At 62.5% G+C, this 20,570-nt stretch overlaps 1 protein-coding gene across 9 annotated transcripts in view; it reads left to right on the forward strand.

The window, feature by feature from the left end:
- The window catches only part of PAK4 (p21 (RAC1) activated kinase 4), a 47,641-nt gene that overhangs the window by 25,677 nt on the left and 1,394 nt on the right, over positions 1-20,570 (forward strand). Inside the window, exons 1-10 of one of the 9 annotated variants that reach the window (XM_065926068.1) lie at positions 2,647-2,848; positions 6,201-6,304; positions 10,961-11,034; positions 12,611-12,868; positions 15,203-15,664; positions 15,847-16,284; positions 17,312-17,445; positions 17,650-17,776; positions 18,895-19,020; positions 20,297-20,431. In XM_065926068.1, coding sequence (XP_065782140.1) covers positions 12,665-12,868; positions 15,203-15,664; positions 15,847-16,284; positions 17,312-17,445; positions 17,650-17,776; positions 18,895-19,020; positions 20,297-20,431 — 1,626 coding nt within the window. In that variant the 5' untranslated portion in view covers positions 2,647-2,848; positions 6,201-6,304; positions 10,961-11,034; positions 12,611-12,664. Of the gene's footprint in view, positions 1-2,646; positions 2,849-6,200; positions 6,305-10,960; positions 11,035-12,610; positions 12,869-15,202; positions 15,665-15,846; positions 16,285-17,311; positions 17,446-17,649; positions 17,777-18,894; positions 19,021-20,296; positions 20,432-20,570 lie in introns of those variants that run through there. The other 8 variants (XM_065926067.1, XM_065926070.1, XM_065926069.1 and 5 more) reach the window with 8 other exon arrangements.

A 20,570-nucleotide genomic window follows, 5' to 3' on the forward strand; every position in this document is an offset into this window, starting at 1 on the left:
AGTGCTGCGCTTTGCCCGGCAGTCCTTCTGGTAGGCCCTTGACCCAGAGACATGCTGGCACACCTGTGAAGTGACTCCCGCCCGTGGTTTTTACCGCTGCACCATGTGTAAGAGCAAATGACTGGAAGCCACTGACCTGACCCCGTGGGGACTGGCTCAAGGCATCGTGGCCCTTCCACGCAGCTGCTGAAGCAGCAGGACTGTGCTTTGCAGAGAGGAAAGCCTGCAAAGATCATTAGACATATCTATTTTTTTTTTTCCATTTAAAATCACAATTAGCCTACATGTGGAAAGCGCATAAAGTTGAACTGTACAGTATGGTCAATTACTTTAAGGGGAAGACCCACATAACCTCTTCCTCCAGTTGAAGTAACAGATGGTGCCAGCCCCCGAGACCCCCCTCCCGGCCCCCGGCCCTGGAGGCAGCCCCTTCCCTGACTTTTGAGGCAGTCACTCCCTCCCTTTTTTCTTTGGTTTTGCTCTGTGTGCATCCCTAAGGAGCATATTTCATTTTACCTGGTTTTGAACTAGGATGTGTTGGGTTTTGTTTTGCTGCTTCTGCTTAATGTCATTTTTGATACCCGTCCACACATGGCTGTGGGTCACTTGTTCTCACCGTCGGGTGCTCTTGTGTGGGGCTAGTGAATCACACAGTTCATTATCCGCCTGCTGTGGGCGAGCATTCGTGTTGTTTCCAGTCTCTCGCCGATTCAGACGGCCGTGTGCACCTCCCCACGTGTGTCCCTAGGGGCGGATCCGGAAGCGCACTCGCCAGGTCCCCAGCATGTCTTCACCTCCCCTGGACGCTGCCAAACGCCTCCTGGTGCCCGCGGCGCAGAGGAGCCAAGGAACGGTCTTGAGAAAAGCAAAGTGCAGTTGTGTGTGTGGTGTGCTGCCATTTATGATTTTGTTTTTAAATTCAAAAGCATCTGTGTGTGTGTGTGCATGTGTGCACACACACACACACACAGGTATGCATCGGCTCTCAGAAAACAACAGAATCTCTAGTAGAGGTGACTCCACGGCTGAGCTGGGGCAAAGCAGGAGGGCGCCAACTTGTCAATGTTTACCCTTCGGTGCTACTGACTTTTGAACTATGTTCCATATTATAAAGAGACAGAGACTGAGACAGAGAGAAGGGAGAGAAGGGGAGGGGAGAGATGAAGCCTAAATATGGCAGAACTTGATAGTTGAGAATCTGAGTGATGGATCTTATGCGGGTTCGTTAGTTTAGTCTATCTTTTGGAGTATGTTTTAAAGTTTTTGTTATGAAGATCTGTTCTGGTGTGAGCGATTCTTTTTTTTTCCTTCCTTTGGCTGTGCCAGGTATTTAGTTGTAGCATGCAGGCTTTTAGTTTCGATATGCAGTCTCTAGTTCCCTAGCCAGGAATCGAACCAGTGCCCCTGCATTGGGAGGATGGAGTCTTAACCACTGGACCACCAGGGAAGTCCCTGTGAGAGGTTCTTGAGCGGACCTCTCCTTGCCCCTGAGGCCTGTCCCAAGGAGGACCCCTTGTCTCCAGTGAGACTTCCTTTTGGAGGAGGGGTGCTCCCTCCTTCCCCCGCCTCCCCGGTCCCTTCCCGTGGGACCTAGTTTCCCTGGCTGGTCAGACCTACCCAGTCCTGACCGCCTCCCTCACCAGAGCCCAAACCAGCCGGTCCGGTTTGGGGGCCCGCCCCATTTGGCTCCTGTCTGGGTGGCTGCCTGGCAGGTGCTCGCTCCACTGTGCCGGGGGAAGGGGTAGCCTGGGACCTGGGGAGGGGGCCCCGAGACCTGCCCTGCGGTGGCCCCAGGCTCAGCTGGAAGCCCCTGGCTTAGTGAGCAGGTGGTGGACAGAAGGGGTAGATGGGGTTTCCAGGCCAGTCAGGCCTCCTGGTCCACATGACAAGATGGCCTGATAAAGTACCCGCCCACCTAGGGCAGTGGTGAGCTAAAAGGACTTCATGCGTGCTAAGAGCACGCCCCGGCCCAGAGGAAGTTCTCCAGAAAGTCAGGCCACTTATTTCCAGAAGGGTTAATTACATCCTGGCCAGCCAGCCAGCATAGCACACAGGAGTCCCGGCCCTCTCCACTTTCTCTCTCCCCATTGCCATGGTCCCTGTCTTCCAGCCCCCCTCACACCTCGACATGGCAGTGGCGGCAGGGGTTTCACCGTGATCTCCCCTGGGGAGCCTGCAAGTCAAGTTCCTCCTGATGGGCAAGGGGGGCGGAGCAGGAGCGCCCCGGGCACTGTGCCCTCTGGAGCTCTTGCTGGAATCGCAGCCTGGGTGTCAGGGGACACGGCAAGCCCCAGATCTCCTGCCACCCTTCTCATCAGAGAGGCTGCTCATGCCCCATCTCCCTGTCCCGCCCCACAGCCCTGGCCGGTGTTTCACACCTAACTGGCCCGGCAGCCCCTCTCAGACGCGCAGCCCTGGGCTATGTGGCCCCTGCTCCCCTGGCACCTCGCCTGGCCTGGACGTGAGACGGGGGCGTGCCTGTGTGGTGGGAGACTGACCCTGCCCCTGCCAAAGCAAGGGCAGTGGTTGGGTCCCCTCCCTCCACAGGGACAGTTGTGGGCCACGTGGCCCAGGCTTTCCAGGCTCAGCCCCGCCTCCCTCCGCCCCGGCCTCCACCCTCCCCCTCCCGGGGTCAGAGCCACAGCCAAGCTCAGCTCCTGCCAGGGCAGGGCCGAGTTGCCAGCCGCTGCCAGGGCGTCTGGGGCGCAGAGCCCAGCCGGCTGTCCTCGGTGGGCCAGGGGAACCCCTTGATCCCGGCTCCCTGTCGGTTTCAGCTGGGAGCCCCCTGTCTGCCGGCCTGCCCCACTGCGGGCAGCCCAGGCCCGAGGGAGGGCCAAGGATGGTGGAGGTGAGCTGGCCCCGGCCTCGGGGAGGAGGGGGAGGGCAGTCACCTGAGCACAAGCTGGCGAGGGGCCACACCTTTCTCGGGGCCGGGGGCGGGGTCGCCGTGTGTGTTTCCGCCTCGGAGACGGGAGGTGTCTGTCTGCTGGGACTTAGCGCAGGTCTCAGCACAGGTTCCCCCTCCACACACACCCCCCGAGCGTCTCTGGGAGCGTGTTCTTGGGGTCTGGTTTGCGTGGAGGTGGTTCCGAGGGGTCACTGGGTGACCACGGACTTGGTGGTGTGTATGCCTGGGTCTGTGTTAGGTCTTGTTACCCACTGTGTGTGGATCCCGTGGCCTCCCTCTGTCTCAGGAGGGCTCCTAGGTGGGTGGGGTTTTGGGGTCTGCCTTACTAGGTGAGTCCAGCCATCACGCAGTGTCTGGGATTGTGTGTGTGCATGTGTGTGAGTGTGTTTGCAGGTGACGGCTTCCCCCAGGATCCTTGTATGCGTCTCCGGGTCTCTCCGGAGCCCTTGCGCCTTTGGAATGTATGGCTCTTTACACTGTTTGTGGAGGGACTTCTGGGTCCTTAACTTCTTGGGGTCCCGACCATGGGTCCCCAGTGTTGCAACCCTCTGTTCTCAGGGCTTCCTCTGAGCCAGGCCCCTCTTAAGACTGTCCCCACCTTCTCCCACTCTGCCGGCCGCACAGTTGGCTCTGGCCACCTGCTGGACCCGCGTTCCGAGCCGGAGCTGAGGCTCAGGGCGGGCTGGCCCTTCCTGCGCCCAGGCCCCCGCTGTCCCGTCTCGGGGCTCTGCCGTGTGACCAGAGTGTGTGTCCTGTGGTGTGGGGTTGTGTGGCTGGACGCCCGCGCTGGCGTCTCTGTCAGTTTATGTGCGCTGGGGAGCGACCTCGTGTGCTCTGTATCTTGGGGGGGGAGTCTGTGTGGGAGGGGGAAGGACTGAGGTTACGGGGGCCGGGGAGGCCTCTGGAGCCCCTTTTCTGCCTCCTGCCCCCTCCCTCCTTCCTGCCCCCCCTCGGGGGAGGAATGAATGAAGTCTCGGTCTGGTTTCCCCAGTCTCGGGGGCCCGCGCACACTCAGGTTTGTTACGGCATCCAATCCCCTCCCCGGGGCTGAGGGGCTCCAGCAGCGCCCTTGGTGTCTGTGCCCCGTGGAGCCTGGCCGGGGACGGGGGGCCACGCCTGGGGCTGCCACAGGAGCCGCCTGGCCCCCCGGGGGGCTCGGAGCACCGCAGGGTAAGGGGAGCACCGTCTGGTCATTCAGCCACATTCTCTGAGCTGTGCCCCGACCTGTGCTGGGCAGGGTGGCCGAGATGGCCCCAGGGCCTGTCCTCCAGGGGGACACAGTCTAGCGGGAGAGGCAGACCTGCCCTCAGAACATAATGAGGCCCATTACGCTCCCCCGTCCCCGCCCTGGAGGAGGAAAGTCTTAGCAGAGACAGCAGCACTGGCACGCCTGCTCTGGGGGACCCTGCTCTGGGGGACCCTGCTCTGGGGATCCTCTTTCCTTCATCTCTTCCTTTATTGGCTCGGAAACAGCAGCGGCGCTGATAACCGCAGCCGGCCTGTAGTAGTAAGGACCGACTTGGCGCCAGGCACTGTTCTGAACGCTTTGCCAGATCATTTCTTTCGATCATTCAAACACCCTCTGGGGAGAGAGGGACCGTCATGACCCCCAGTTTGCAGACAAGGACACGGGGGCCCAGAGTCACGAGCTCTCGGCCCACAGCCTGACGGTGGTGGAGCGGCCACAAGCCTGGGTGTCCGCTCTTCCTCACCAGCTGCCCTCGGAGTCCTTGTCGGCAGAGGCCTGTGGTGTGGCCGGAACACAGAGCAGGCTGCCCCTCGCTCCTTGCACAGCCGACTCCAGGCCCTGCTCCCCTAGGCCAGGGTGGCCCCGGATCTGTGTCTTTTTGTGGGATTTCACCCCTCGTGGGAACTCACGGGTCTCTGGCGGCATTCTCCCTGTGTGATGTGCCTCTGGCCAAGGTTTACTGCCACTTGCTCAAATCCCCCGCCTAGGCTGCATGGTGGGAGGGCCTGGGGAAGTGGGCTCACAGCCGGGCACCTCTTGTGTTTGGAACAAATGCCAGGTTATTTGCTAAATAGCCAGACTCAGACTCTAAAGAGGCCCAGTTCCTTTGCAGGCGTCAAGGTCAGACTCCCAGGCGGTGTGGACAGGGCTGGGGGACTCCTGTCTAACCCTCTGCCCTGCTCCTCCCGGGGTCCAGCCTCATCACCGCGGCAGTGGCATCGCTCAGTCACAGCACAGCTGTTACCGATGCCTGCTGTGTGCCAGGCCCCGCTCTAGCTCCCGGGGGTGTAGCAAGAACAAGACAGAGGCCCCTGTTCTTGGGGAGCCACCGCTCCCCTGCTGGGGGGCAGGGGCCGGAGGCAGGACCTGTGGTCAGCTGGTGTATAAAATGCCGGCTAGTGATAAATGCCACGGAGAAGTATAAAGCTGGGGTGCGGATTTTGTCAGGGGGTCAGGGAATGTGCTTGCACTGACCTGATGGTCGAGGAAAGGTGAGCCGTGCGGCTGTGGCCGAGGGAGCAGTGGATACCAAGGCCTTGAGGCTGGAGCAAGCTCTGTGTGTCCTGGACTGGCGGGGGCTCGTGTGTGGAGGAGGTGAGGCCCCGGGGTGCGCGGGACCCTGCTCCGTCCCAGTGAGGAATCTCACCCCCCAGTGGAGGGTTTTGTTTAACCTTTCTTCAGATTCCCTCCTAACCACGTGGCTTTCCTGATCTTGGTTCTGGTCATCCGAGGCCGAGTTGTCTCTTGTAAGTGTTCTCGTCCTGTAAACCTCTAGGTCCTGCATCTGGAGTAGAAGCTTTGGCAGGAGCCAGAGTTGCTGGGAGGCAGGAGGCTAAGGGGGCAGCGACAGGTCTCCAGGGGGGCAGAGCGGACACTTTTGTGCCCCGGCGCTGGGCAGCTCTGGCAGGGACTTCCCATCTCTGGGCTTCAGTTTTCTAGTTTGGGAAACAGGAGAGGAGAGGTCTCTCCACCCGCACACCCAGGAACCGCCTGGAGGGTTTAGCATGGTCAGAGTCAGCACTGAAACACGTGTGTCCCTTCCACCCACCCAGTAACCACACAGGGCAGAACCCTGTTGCTGGAACCCAGCGATAACAGCTGGAACACGTTTCCTGCCCACTCCGAGCCACCAGCTTAGCAGGGAGACAACTGACACGTCCGTGAGCATGTAACATATTAGGTGATGCTAAGGGTCGGGAGAGAACGGACCGGGTGCCAGGCTCTGGGGGATGCGGCGATGGGCAAGACCAGACCAAGCCCCCAGCCCCGAAAAGCTCACGCTCCAGCTGCTACAGAAGCTGCCCATTCCTCCCGCCTCCACAGGCCCCACTTGTCCCATCCACCCTCTTCTCCTGCTGGCCTCACGCGTCCTCCTCCTCCGGGCCTCCCTGCTCCTGCCCTGCTCACAGCCCTCCTGCGGCTCTCAGGTAAGAGCCGAGTCCTCCCCATGGCCCTCCTCCCTCACCCCGTGCCCCCCGCCCTACCCGCCCCGGCCACTCAATCTCCGCTCTGTTCTCTGGCCTCCAGACCTTCGTGCTGGCTCTTCTCGCAGCCGGGGTCCTCCTCCCCCGGGGCCCCGCTCGTCTCCCCACCCGGGTCCCTGCTCTAGCGTCACCTCCTCTGCGAGGCCCTCCCTGACCGCTGCACTGAAGGTCCCCACGTCCCCTCACCCTCCACACCCAGCTGACCCCTGCTCTTTTTCTCCTAGCACTCACCATCTGACTCACTAGCTGGCTTTCTGGTGTATCCTGCCGTGAGCTGTCTCCTTTCCCCTCGAATGTGAGCTTGGCAAGGGCAGGGACATCCCCGGCTCCCCTGGCCTCTGCTGAGGGCCCTGCCCCGGGCCTGGCAGAGCTCAGCTCTCACCCGACAAGGATGATGGCGTGTGGGTGTGATGGGCCCTTTGTGGGGTGTCTGCCAAGGAGAGGGCTTGGGCACATGTCCGTCCCAAAGCTTGAGGCGGGGTCTGGGGGCAGGGTACCTGAGGATTCCCTGCAGGGACTGGGCAGGAGGAGAATGGGGGGCTGGGCACGTGGATGGGCAGCAAGAGCTGAGCAGAGGCATGAGGGGGAATGGTGTGGGGCTTCAGGGGGCCGTGACAGCCTGCGGGGCCTGCCAAGGTGAGCCAGACCCCCCTCCAGCGTCAGAGCACAGCACAGGGAGGCAGGCAGCCAAGGGGCTTCTGGAGCCAAGGGGTGCAGATGATGGCAGATGATGGCAGGAGGGTGAGGGGGCCGGTGAGCGCCTCTCCGTCGCCCACTCCCTGCTCGACTGACTAGGAAAGGGCGGCCGTGGCCCCTGCCGCGTCCTCCGCTCGGGCCCCAGGGCCCTGGCCGAGTCAGCACCCTCCATTGCCTGGTGGGGTGGGGGCAGTTTTATTCAGGGCTGCAGGCAGGGCAAGACGAAAGGAAGTCTGCGCACACACGCACACGTGTACACACGCACTCCCGAGCGCTCGGGAGTCATGCTCAGACCTGGCTCCTCCACGGGCACTCGTTTCCTTGGTGTGGGGAGCTGCAGCGTGGTACCATTTTTTCTCATGGAAGGTCAGCGGGCAGAGCCTGGGAGCGCAGGGGGTGACTGGAAAATGGGAAGGTTTTGCTCGGACAGGTTGGAAACTGCCCATCCCACATGTGAAATCATTCACAAGTTTTTTTTTTTTTTTTTAATTGAAATGAACATTTTAGAGTAGGATAAACGTGTGTCCGCATTGGGGGAGCAAACTGAGCTTCGGGCGTCTCTGCCCGGGCCGGTGGCTGCAGTCTGCGCCCCGTCCTCCCGTGTTCCGCGTCTTCACCCTCTGCCTCTGGGTTCCAGGCCTTTCTCCGCCAGAGAGAGACCCTGGGCAGAGCCTGAGGTGTCTGAGCAGGGGTGCCCTGTAGCGCGTTCAGGTGAATGTGTTCATTCCCCAGATGTTCCTCAACTGCCTGCCACGCTGCGCTGTAGGCATTGGGGTACAGTGGGGAGCTCGACAGAGCTCAGGCCCTGCTCCCCTGGGGGAGCTGACATTCTCGTAGGAGCAGACACCAAAGAATCACCCACACACACAGAGTTACGCGGTGAGTGCAGTGGAGAAGAATGAAGCCGGGAGGGCACTGAAGGCATGAGGACAGGAGCAGGGACGTTCATGCGCAGACTTGGGTGGAGACAGAGGGGGAGGGAGGGAGCTATGTGGAGATCAGTGAGAAGAGTTGGTGGGGGGCCAGCTCCAGAACAAAGGCCCTGGAGCGGGGCATGTCCAGGGTGTGAAGAACAGTGAAGAGGCCGAGGTGGCTAGGGCCGAGGGGGCGAGGGGGCCTGTGGCAGGAGAGCTGACTGGCCGATCGTGCAAGACCTCCTGGGCCACGGGCCAGAGTTTAAGGATGTTGACTCTGCAGTGGAGCTACTGTCTTCCATGCCCACCTCTGCTTGGTGACCGTAGCAAGAGGTTTCACCTTTGTGAGCCTCAGTTTCCACATCTGCACAATGGAAGTGAGGTCAGCCACTCCACAGAAGTCCTGGGGATGCAGTGAGCTCAGCATCGGCGTCTCTGCAGGCTCAGGGTCCCCCACGGTGGTGGAGGTGGTGGTGTGAGTCATGGGGCTGAGCCGCAGTAAACCACGTTTGGTGGCCAGCACTGGCTCCTGGACTGCTTTCTCGCTGCAGACGGACGTGCTGAAGGCCTGTGGAATAGGCAGAGGAGGAGCCCCGGGGGTGGAGAGTGGCCGTGGTGGGTCCTGTTTGTGCTGCCTCCCACCTACCGCTGAGGGCCTGGGCAGGTAGGAGGAGGGACCCTCTCCGCCAGGACGGGTCAGGGCAGGAGAGAAAAAGCAATGTGGACAGAGGAAGGGGAAGGAGGGAGGAAGGGACAGAGACCAGGGACAGCCCTGGAGTTGATGACGATAATGACACAGAAGCACACTCACAGCACAGGCGAGTCTCCAACTGCCCGGGTTCAAATCCTAGGGTTTTCCTCACTGGGCCTCAGTCTTCCTACCTGTGAATTGGGGGTGATGGGCATGCCTGTCTCCCAGGTTAGGAGCGAGGATGGGATGCGATTAGACACAGAGCAGGCCCCGGGCACACACATGTCTCCAGGGATGCGGCTGCTGTCATTCCGAGAACTGGCAGGGCCCGGACTCAGGTTAGACCAGCCTGGTGTCTTGAGTCCACCATGCTTCCCAAGCTGCGTGTGACCTGGGCCAGCGGGTGCCCGCTCTGTGCCTTATCTTCCTTGTCTGTGACACAAGGCCCAAGTTGGCCCCTTCCTCCGGGGTCGGACGTGCAGATTCCGGGTCAAGTGCTTAGCAGAGGGGCCGGCAGGACCGGTGCTGCTGTCACGGTGACTGATGTCTACCGCCTGCTGTCTTGTGCGCACCGGCCCTGGGGCCAGGCCATCGTGCTGGGTTCTCTGTGACTGCTTGCAGGAACTCCTGGAAGCAGGTACTGTCTCGGTCCTCTTCTAATAGAAGAGGAAACTGAGGCACAGAGCTGCTGGCCCAGGGCCACGCGGCGTGCTTCCACTGTGGGTTGGCTCAGCCTCCCAGCAGAGCCAGCCTCCGGGCTCTGGGCCGTCTGACTCCTGAGTTCTGGGCTTGCCTGGGAACCCAGCGCCCACTCCTTGACACCCCGCTGCTCCTGGCCAGGCCCCTCCCTTCACATGGAGCAGCTCCTCTCCCTCCCCTCTGTGGCCCTTGTAAAGTCAGTAGCTTGGGGACTGATGGAGGGGTCAGGGGAGCCAGCGGTGAGAGCTGCCCCGGGGTGGGGCTCCCGCCTGGCCACTATAAACACGGCCAGTTCCTCTGTTTGTCCTGCCCTCTGTGCAGCGCCCAGAGGGAAGGGGTGGCCCCAGGCAAATATCCGGAGGTGTGCCCCTCTCTCCCCATCCTCTGCAGTCACCCGCCGCGGGGGGCAGGGGCTGAGGGGCCTGGGGGCTCGGGGGTGAGCATTCTGGGTTGGCTGCCCCCTCTGACAGGCTGCCTCCTGCCCACCCCGTCTGGATGCTAAGCTCCTCCCTCTCCCGGGTTTAGTGAGGGGTCATGCGGCTAATCCTGTCCTGCAGAGGGCTCGGAGCTGACTTGGGGCCCGCAGGTTGCGAGCTGGGGGGCGGGGATGGGCAGGCAGAGTGGGAGAGGCTGAGGTGAGGAGTGAGGCTGGGCCTGAAGCCAGGCGGGGGCAAATCTGGGCAGACAGTGAGGAGGCAGTGGGACCAAGGCGGGCAGGTGAGGGGGGCGCACGCCTGGGCAGATGGGGGAGAGTCAGGGTGTAGGGGCCAGGAGAGGAGCTGGAGCTGCAAAAGAGGTGAGGGCAGAGAAGCCTGGAGGGAGAACGGGGTCGATCAGGGTTCCCGAGGCCTGGGAGGGTGGAATGGACAGTGTTCTGGGGGCTGGAATGGGGGAGCCGCATTGAAGGGGCTCCCAGCTTGGCGGGGGTAGAGAAGGGGCTGGGGCAGAGGGCGCCCCCCACCCTGGCCAGGTCTGTTTCCCTGGCAGAGCCCTGGCTCTGGCCACCTGCTGGCCAGGAGGCCCAGGCCAGTTGAGACAGGTTGGCTGCTTGGGTCCCCACCCGCCTCCCACTGGGCTCCCGCCGCCAAACCGGTTCTCCTGGACGGCTGCCCACTGACAGTCCCACCTCTGGGCTGGGGATGGCGGCCTCTCCGCCCTCACGCCCTGCTCCCGCGGGAAAGAAGCCGGAAGGACGACCAGGGGCTGCTGGGGCCGCATCGCAGATCCGCTCACGAGTGTCCTCACCGGGTCACGAGACTGACTGCACTGGGGCCAACCCCGCCTGGGCACTGTGCCAGGTGCTGAGGAGCCAGCCCTGAGCCAGATAGAAATCCCCACCCAGCGCACTTCCCCTTGTCCTTCGGGTCTTAGTTCACACGAGCCCGTTGCTGGGAAGCCTCCCGTATCCCCACCCTGCCATCCCTCCAGGCTGGGCCTGGCACTCTGTGACCCCAGCCCTGACCATTCTGGGCCATCAGAGGCTGTCTGGGTCACCACTCTGTCCCTGACACCGACCAGCACAAGGCTGGGCACAAAGAAGTGAGTTGCTGATGGATGGGTGGATGAGTAAGCAAAGGATGTTTCCTTCCCACTTTACAGATGAGTAACCCGAAGCCCCGAGAGGAGACATCACCCGCCCAAGGGCACTTCTAGCACAGCCAGCCACAAAGCAGGTCTGTGGGGCTCCCGGGGCACGTGTGTGGGACCAGGGTTGGGAGGCACAGCACCTGGGCCCCTGACACAGCTGGGAGTCATCCTCATCGTCAGAAGAGCAGACGCCGACTGGGTCCTCCCTCCGTGCCCTGCACCGAGCCCTGCTCAGTAATTAACTCATTAATCCTCCCGGCAGCCCCACGGGGGTCAAGCCGAGGCACAGACAGGCTAAGTCACTTGCCCAGGGTCACACAGTAGGTGGCAGAGAGAGATTTGTACTCTGGCCATCTGGTTTCCCTGCCTTTCATGTCTCTGGGCCCTGCCGTGGGACACCACCATTCCGCGTGTCCCCTTCAGCCCCTTTGGTTTTTAAATTCAGCTTTCATAGGTTCAGGAAGACCCCCTGGAGAAGGGCATGGGTACCCACTCCAGTATTCTTGCCTAGAGAATTCCATGATCAGAGGAGCCTGGTGGGCTACAGTCCACGGGGTCACAAAGGGTTGGACTGAGCGACTTTCACTTTCATTGAGTGTTTACTGCTGCTTTGCTGGTACTGTTGTGAGTACCGGCCTGGAAACCACAGGCCCTAAAGACAGGGGCAGTTTAATCTATTAGGATCCTTCAGGAAGTGGGTCTTGCCCCAGTCTGTGAGGAACTTGCCTCCTCCAAGCCTCAGTCTCCTCATCTGTAAAGTGGGAGTGTATTAGTGAGGCTGCCTAGGAGTCACGTATCAGACAGGAGCTTGGTAACCATGTGTTGAACCAGTAACCAGAGGTATGTGCTGTTTCTAGCCCACAGTCCAGGCTGAGAAAGCAGGCACAGAGGTGGCAGGCCTTAGGCACCGGTCACAGAGCACATACTGTGTGTTGGGCCTGGGGCTGAGACACCAGGAAACTGGGCAGATGAGACCGGGCCCATATCACTGAGAGTCGTGATGGGCGTTGTAAACACCAAACTATAAACACAAGACTGTGTGTGTGTTAGTCACCCAGTCGAGTTCGATTCTTTGCGACCCCATGGACTGTAGCCGACCAGGCTCTCTGTCCATGGGATTCTCCAGGCAGGTACACTGGGGCAGGTAGCCGTTCCCTTCTCCAGGGCATCTGCCTGACCCAGGGATCGAACCCAGGTGCCCTGCATTACGGGCAGATTCTTTACCATCTGGGCCACCAGGGGAGCCCAAACATAAAACTGAGCAGCAGTTTCCAGAAGTTAAACATGCTGTGAGCTGGGATGGGAGGACGGGGGGCCTGGGGCACGTTCAGGAGAGTGGTCACCAGTGACTGGAAGCTGAAGCGGGCGGGAGTCGGGCGTCAGGCCCCACAGAGGGAACCGCCACGGCAGAGGCCCTGAGCTTTGGAAGCCAGTGTGAGCCAGAAGAGCTGAGGGCAGAGAAGTCCTCCACGGGGAGTGCGCGCCTTTCTACCTGAGTGGGGTGGGGCTGCCAGCGGGCTCCGAGCCAGGGGCCTGACTCGAGTGTTCACAGGGTCCCTCGGGCTGCAGGTGGGGTACAGGCTGTGGAAAGGGTGGGGGAGTGGGGAGGAAGGAGGAATGGAGGAGAAGCAGCAGGTTCTGGCGAGCCGCCCCCTTCCGCAGGCCTGCCCGCCGGAGCCCCAGTCTACACCCTCTCCACGCAGAGAGCCTGGCGCCATGTTCGGGAAGAAGAAGAAGCGGGTCGAGATCTCGGCGCCGTCTAACTTCGAGCACCGCGTGCACACGGGCTTCGACCAGCATGAGCAGAAGTTCACAGGGCTGCCCCGCCAGTGGCAGAGCCTGATCGAGGAGTCGGCTCGCCGGCCCAAGCCCCTCATTGACCCTGCCTGCATCACCTCCATCCAGCCTGGGGCCCCCAAGGTATGCCGGCACCCGCCACTGCCTCTCCTGACCTGCGCCGACCCCCATGGGGTGACCCCAGCCCTCAGCCCCACACTTGACCCTCCCTTGCTGACCACCAAACAGACACACCCCAACCACACCCCCCATCCTCACCTTTCACTCACCCATCCACCACTGATCCCTCACCTGGTACCAGCGCCAACCCCTCTTCCCTTCCTGAGAGGCCCCCGCTGACCTTGACCCTCTGGCGGTCCCCCACGCCAGCCCCAAGTCGTTCGTCTGTCCTGAACCCTGTGCTCCTGTCCCCAGGACCACAGACTCGTCCTGGGTCTTAGCAGGCCTCCCATCGCAGGCAGAGGGACAGGCCAGTTCCCACGTGGTGACCGCCCCAGTGGTCTGGGCTAGGCCAGGAGAGGCCCGAGGGGCCGTCTGACTCTGCCCCGGGGTCCAGGCCAGCTTCCTGGACCTGAGCTGAGCCCTGAGGGCGGAGGCCAAGGAGGAGTCATTCAGGCAGATGGTGGAGAGCCAGGGCTTGTGGTGGAGGAAGCAGCCCGCGGGAAGCGTCGGGGGCGGAGAGGGGGTGGTTTGTTATTCCCTGCCATCTCAAGCAAACAGTGCCGAGCTGGGATTTGAATCGAGGTCCATTTCCAAGGCCCATGCTCTTAACCCCATTCCTGCCTCCATAGTCTTGGCCCCCGGGCGTGGCCTGTGATGAGGCTAGTCTGGGGGCAGGGGCTGTGGCCCCCGCAGCCTGCGAAGCTGGCCTTGGAGCACAGACTTTACCCAAAGGGCAGTGGGAACCAGGAAGGGCAGCCTGGGTTGTTCCGAGGGGCAGGGGTGGGGGTGGGTGGGCTGGTCAGCAGGCCGGGGCTGACTCATGCTCGCTGGTGCCCTGGCTGCCGTGCCCAGCCCAGCCCTGCCCAGCCCGGCCTGGCGGGAGGAGCCCCAGGCCAATGCTGTCCTCCAGAGTCTCCCACTGAGGTGTTTGTGTGCCCCAGGCAGGCGGCTTGGGATCCTTTGGATTCTTTGCCACTGCCTAGAAAAGCAAGACTTTACATCCAAGTCTGTTTCTGCCTTCCGGTGAATCGGCCGGGGCCACTGGAGGAGCAGCCGCCTGCGCAGGCCAAGTGCCGGCTCTTCTGGGCCCGCTGGCCCCACCCGGCCCACCTCGGTCCCACCCGCTGCCAGGCCCTGTGTCTGCATGCCTGCTGGTTATGCCCTCATTCAGGCACTTCCTAAAAAGCCTCCCCAAACCCCCAGGGATTCCTGACCTCTTATTCCAGCACCAAAGCCTGAGCAGATGTCTGTCTCCCTTGTTTCACTGGGCGCCTGGGGCAAGACCAGGCTGCCCTACTAGCAGCCAGGGTCCAGGAGAGGCAGGGAGCAGGGGCTGCAGGCCGCGGACAGCTGTACACAGGCGCCACGTCCGCTGGTTCTAAGTGCTCTAGAGAAAAGGAAAGCAAGAGAGCGGAATGGGGAGGGTTCGAGGCTGGCACTTTAGACCACAGGAAATCAAGGGGAGTCTGCAGCAGAGATCTGAAGGGGGCCGTGCACTGGGGAGGGGACCCCCGAGCAGGCAGAGGTGAAGGTGTTCCTGGCAGAGTGAGCAGCCAGTGCCTGAGGTTGGGGTATGCCTGGTGTGTTTGAGGAGCAGTTAAGAGGCCCCGTGTGCCTGGGGCTGGTGGGTGAGGGCCCCTAGGGGGAGCCCTGGAGGCAGTGACCTGGATCAGGACGGTGGCCATGGCAGGCTGTGTGGGCCTGGGACATCCTTTACGTTCGTGTTCCCCCGCACCGCCCCTCGGGCGCTCCTGCCCTCTGCTCCGGGCCCAGGCCTTTCTCACTTTACCTTCCCCACCCTCAGCCTCTGTGGGAGCAGAGAGCGTGTTTGGGGTTCACAGCCCTGCCAGGCTGCAGGCAAGGAAGTGCCAAGCTGGGCCTTGGCCCCCGCATCCTATAATTTGCAGCTTTCCAGGGCTTATTACAGCCTGGCGTGGCCTCTGCCCTCCTTCCCCTCCACCCCGTAGGGGAGGGACCGCCCCTGCCCCCCAAACCTGGAGAACAAGGAAGAGCAGGGGGTGCTTCCCTGAGGGGCATCCTGGGAACCTGTGCTCCCAGCCCGGGGGCAACAACCCGATGGGGGGGGGCGAGGCTCCGTGCTGGGGGAGGGGCCGTGGGGGCCTCCCGGGCCCGCCCCCACCCTCCCAGCCCACCATCACCCCATGGCATTTCTTCATTGCGTCTCTGTCTTGTCTCTGTGCGTGTTGTGTTGTCCTGTCCGCCTGTGTTGGATGCCCGTCCTGTGTCCCCCTCCTCCTTGCCCGGCCCCCACCCTGCCATTGCCCTGGACCCCAGACCATCGTGCGGGGCAGCAAAGGCGCCAAGGATGGGGCCCTCACGCTGCTGCTCGACGAGTTCGAGAACATGTCGGTGACGCGCTCCAACTCCCTGCGGAGAGACAGCCCGCCGCCACCCACCCGTGCCCGCCAGGAAAATGGGATGCCCGCGGAGCAGGCCGCCATGGCCAGAGGGGGCCCAGAGAAGGCGGGCGGCCAAGGACGGGGGGCCGGTCACGGCGAGGCGGGTGGCGGCAGTGGTGACAGGCGGCGGGCGGGGCCAGACAAGAGGCCCAAGTCTTCCAGGGAGGGCTCAGGAGGGCCCCAGGAGTCCTCCCGGGACAAGCGCCCCCTCTCTGGGCCTGACGTCGGCACCCCCCACCAACCCGCCAGTCTAGCCAGCGGGGCAAAAGTGGCGGCTGGCCGGCCCTTTAACACGTACCCGCGGGCCGACACGGACCACCCGTCCCGGGGCACCCAGGTAACCACTCCCCCACCCCGGGACCCCTGACCGTCTCCTTGCCCACCCTGCTCCCGCCCACCAACTCCAGCCCGCCCCAGCCCACTGTCCATCTCCATCTTGACCGCCATATGTCTGTCCCACAGCCAGGGTCCCTGTCCCCCAGCCCCTCCCCTGACAGCCACCTCTCTTTTCTGTTGCAGGGGGAGCCTCACAACATGGCCCCCAACGGGCCATCGGTGGGGGGCCTAGCTGTCCCCCAGTCGTCCTCCTCCCGGCCCCCTGTCCGAGCCCACGGCGCCCCCAGCCCTGGAATGCTGGGCCCCCACGCCTCTGAGCCCCAGCTGGCCCCTCCAGCCCGCGCCCTCGCCGCCCCCGCCGTGCCCCCCGCCCCCGGGCCCCCCGGCCCCCGCTCACCACAGCGGGAACCCCAGCGAGTGTCCCACGAGCAGTTCCGGGCTGCCCTGCAGCTGGTGGTGGACCCCGGCGACCCCCGCTCCTACCTGGACAACTTCATCAAGATCGGTGAGGGCTCCACCGGCATCGTGTGCATTGCTACCGTGCGCAGCTCCGGCAGGCTGGTGGCTGTCAAGAAGATGGACCTGCGCAAGCAGCAGCGGCGGGAGCTGCTCTTCAACGAGGTGGGCCTGCCACCCCGCTCCCCCTGGGGTCCCCCTGCTCCCCCCAGGGCTCCCCCACCTGCCCCATTCCTCCCGGGGCTCCCCGCCCCCCTCCACCTGCCCCCACCCCAGCTGTCCCACTCCTCCCGGGGCTCCCCTACCCCATGGTTTAGAGGGCATGCAGGGCTGAGAACTGGGAGAGGCCCTGTGGGGCTTGGGGTATGCCAGGCGTGGGTTCTGAGCCTAGCTCCTGTCTTCGCTCCTCACGCCTCCCCAGGCTGTCTCCTCTGTCCCCACGGTACCCACTGCCATGCCATCCTGGCCTGGCCAGGCCCCAAGCCTCAGCTCCAGGCCCCGAGCCCCACTGCCCCTCTGCGTGCCTTCCAGCCCCTCACCGCCAAGTCCCATGCTAGCCCCACAGTGTTGACCCCACACCTGCTTCTCCTGGTTCCCTATCTCAGAGAGGCCCCACCACCCCTGTCCCCAGGCTGGGACCCTGAAGCTCCCCACTCCCACCCCAGCCCCGCAGGCCTGAGCCTGTCACCCTTCCCCCACGCAGCGGCCTGCCGGAGCTAGGCACAGTGAGCATCGTGTCCCCCACCTCCAGGCTTTGCCTTGCTAGGCCTTCCTGCCCCTGGAATCTAACCCCCACCCCCACCTTGTGTCTGAGCTGCCTGCTCATCCTTCTGGTCTCAGCCCTGTGCTTAATGCTCTCGTCCCAGCGCCCTCTCCCAGTGCCAGCCTGGCCATCAGGGCCACTTGCAGACCCACTCAGGGCTGGTCAGAGATCAACATCAGCAGTGTGAGGTGTGCATGGGGTGGGAGCACCTTGGAATAGAATACAGATGTCAGGCCCCTCACTGCCTGTGGGTCTCTGGGCTTTGGCCGTGGGAGGACAGTCCCTGGACTGGACCCCGATGAGCAGAAGTGGCAGGTGGAACTGAACCTGCAGTTTGGCAGGGCCCCCACCCAGGCCGAGAGGGAGGGCTCTGGCAGCAGGGGCTGGTGGTCCTCCCTCTGCGGTGCCAACCCCACCTCCCGCGTGCAGGTGGTGATCATGAGGGACTACCAGCATGAGAACGTGGTGGAGATGTATAACAGCTACCTGGTCGGCGACGAGCTCTGGGTGGTGATGGAGTTCCTGGAGGGAGGCGCCCTCACCGACATCGTCACACACACCAGGTTAGTCGGGCAGCTGGACGCCGTGGCACCCAGCCTGCTGGGTCCCCAGAGTGCCCCCAGACCTCCCCCGTGACAGGACTGCTCTCCACCAGACTCTTGGGGCGGGGCCACGTCTCAGAACCAACCTGCTGTCCCCATCAGACCCCAGGGCGGGGCCCTGTCTGCCCCCCTCACCCCCTGCTCCCCACCTGCCTGCCCTCCCAGGATGAATGAGGAGCAGATCGCCGCCGTGTGCCTGGCCGTGCTGCAGGCCCTGTCCGTGCTCCACGCCCAGGGGGTCATCCACCGGGACATCAAGAGCGACTCCATCCTGCTGACCCACGATGGCAGGGTGAGCAGTGGTGGGGTGGCTTGGCCTCCCCTGACTTCTGCCCAGCTCTCCTCCTGCAGGTCGGGTGGGCCCAACCCCCAGTTCAGACCTTTGCACCCAACCCCCAGTTCAGACCTTTGAGGAGCAGTACGTGTGTTCCTTCCTTGTGCATCACTCCAGAGTCAGGGGTCCAGGTGAGTGGGGGGCTCTGCCATCATCAGCCCCAGCCACTGAGAACTGGAGTCTAGCCCTGGACCCAGAGAGGGGAGACTGCATCTGGGTGGCCAGCCACAGCTCTCAGCCATGTGAGAACATACTCCTGGCCTGGCATCCAGGACTGGGCCGTGGACTCTTGGTCCTGTCTTCTGGACCAAAGCTCCGAGTTTGCAGTCCATGGATGAGCCTCATGGTCCCAGAACCTGCATTCATATTCCAAGAGTGGATGTGATTTTTCAGTGGGAGAGGGCCCTTGACTTTCACCCGATTCTGGTGATCTGCCTGCCCTCCCCCAGGAAAGTTAAGTCAGTTCACAGAGGCGGGGGGGTCGGGGTAAGGTTTTGCTTCCCAGGGAGTCTCAGTACGGGTCATAAACACTTGAAGATTCTACAGACATGTTTGGGGGACACAGGTGAGCACAGAACTGTATGTGCAGTGTGAGCATGCTCTCTGGAGGGCCCATTGACATCCTCAGGAGTCTGAATAGGGCCCATAGTTCCCAAGAAGGTGTGAGTCCTTGGTTCTGGGGAGGTGGTTGTTGCAGAGGGACAGGCAGCATCGCTCTCACCCCCTGCCAACTGAAGACATGCTGCCTGCCGGGAAGCCAGGGCCCAGGGCACGTCATTGGGAGCCAGCCCCGGTCCAAATCCCTGCCCAGCCTCTGGTACCCATGGGACTCAGGCTGCCTCCCCCAGGAGCCTCAGCACAGGCCATGTCAAGGAGGCAGATGTGTGATTTCAGGCAGCTGACACAGCTGAGGGCCCCAGCCAGGAGACGGCAGAGTTCCGCCGAGGTCAGGCTCTAACCTCTGGGTGGCATGTAGAAACCCAATGTGTCAGAGGCTGAGGAATTAAACAGGCGACCGCCTCTGCTCACCCTGTCCCGCCAGCACCTCTGATCCCCACTTTTGCGCCCTGTTCCAGGTGAAGCTGTCAGACTTCGGGTTCTGCGCCCAGGTGAGCAAGGAGGTGCCACGGAGGAAGTCCCTGGTGGGCACGCCCTATTGGATGGCCCCGGAGCTCATCTCCCGCCTGCCCTACGGGCCAGAGGTGAGCCAGAGGCGGCCGCTCGCCCTGCTGTCAGCACTGGTTTATGCTGTCGCAGTCCAGAACAGCCAGAGTGTTGGGGTGAGGGGGCTTGGTCGCCAGGGACAGACTTGCCTGCGTGCACTCCTCACCGACTAGGTTCTAGTTCGGAGCCAGCGCTTGGCAATGGGAACAGGAGGCTGGGCAGAAGCGGCCCCAGCCCTGCCTGCCAGCCTGGGGCAGAGGCTTCAAACTGGCTGAAGCGCTCTGAAGATGCTCTTGCAAGCATTTTTTTAAAAAGAGTTCTCATGTGAGTCTGAGTTTGATCCCCTGTTGGGAATCCAAGTGATCTGGGCACAAGGAGGCCACATTCCTTCGCGGCAACAGTCAGGTGCTGAGGAGCAGGGGGACCTTCATCTTGGTCACAGCCCCCACCCATCTGTGTTGCCCCCACTGACCTGCTTCACTCCCTGCCATTCCCTGCCTGGCCCTGAGGTCTTCCAGCTATGGCCTGTGGCTTTGACGACAGTCAGTCGATAGATAAGACTTGACCCAGGCCAGGGTGCTCGTGGAAGCGTAGCTTGGAGAACCGCAGGCAGGAGTGGGGTCACATTGGGAGGGGAGGCCGGTAGGAGTTTCTGAAGGACCATCTCCACCAGGACTGCCTGTGACAAAACCTTCTCAAGACGGATTTAGCAAAGTGGAAAAGTGTGGGTCCCTAGGACTGGAGAGTTCGGCAGGGGCACAGGCTTCATGCCCAGCTGTCTGTGTGCAGTGTCCCTCCCGGCTCTGATTGTCCCCGAGTAGTCCTCATTCAGGCAGGTGCTGCCCCCATCAGAGCGGAAATGACCCTGGCAACTCCAGGCAGGACGCGTCTCCCTGCCTGTGAGCACTGTTCTCCTGACTGTCTTGCTTAAAGTCTCAGGGCTGACTGTGATTGGCTCAGCTTGCATCACGTGTCCGTTCCTGACCCAATTACTGTTTCCTCACTCTGCTGATTAAGACAGCTTGATCATGCACCATGGACTGAAGTAGCGAGGAGGGGGTTCTCCAGAGGAATCCAGGGGCAGGGGGAGGAGGTAGCAAAAAGAAGGGGATGGATGCAGGGTGGGCAGAACCCTTCAGAGGGTTCCCTGGGTGAGGAGTGCATAGGGTCTGGCAGTCTGGGTATCAGTGTTCAGGGCCCCAAAACTCCAGAGTGAAGAGGCAAAGATGGAAGCAGGGCCACCGGTCTGTGGGTGTCCCCCAAGCGCTGGCCACACCCGCACAGCTCAGTCCTGCTGCCCTGCCCCCACCACAGGTGGACATCTGGTCTCTGGGGGTGATGGTGATCGAGATGGTGGATGGGGAGCCCCCTTACTTCAATGAGCCACCCCTCAAAGCCATGAAGATGATCCGGGACAACCTGCCGCCCCGACTGAAGAACCTGCACAAGGTGGGCCCCCCGCAGGCGGCGGGTGTGGGGGGACCACACATGGGTGGGGGGAGGGCACCGCCCAGCCCCGAGCCCACAGACAGCTCGGGGTGTGGGCAGGACGAGGCTGCTGACGGCTCTGAGGAGGTGCTTACTGCGT

The sequence above is a fragment of the Muntiacus reevesi genome, chromosome 2 (genome assembly GCF_963930625.1).
Source record: "Muntiacus reevesi chromosome 2, mMunRee1.1, whole genome shotgun sequence".
NCBI lineage: Eukaryota > Metazoa > Chordata > Mammalia > Artiodactyla > Cervidae > Muntiacus > Muntiacus reevesi.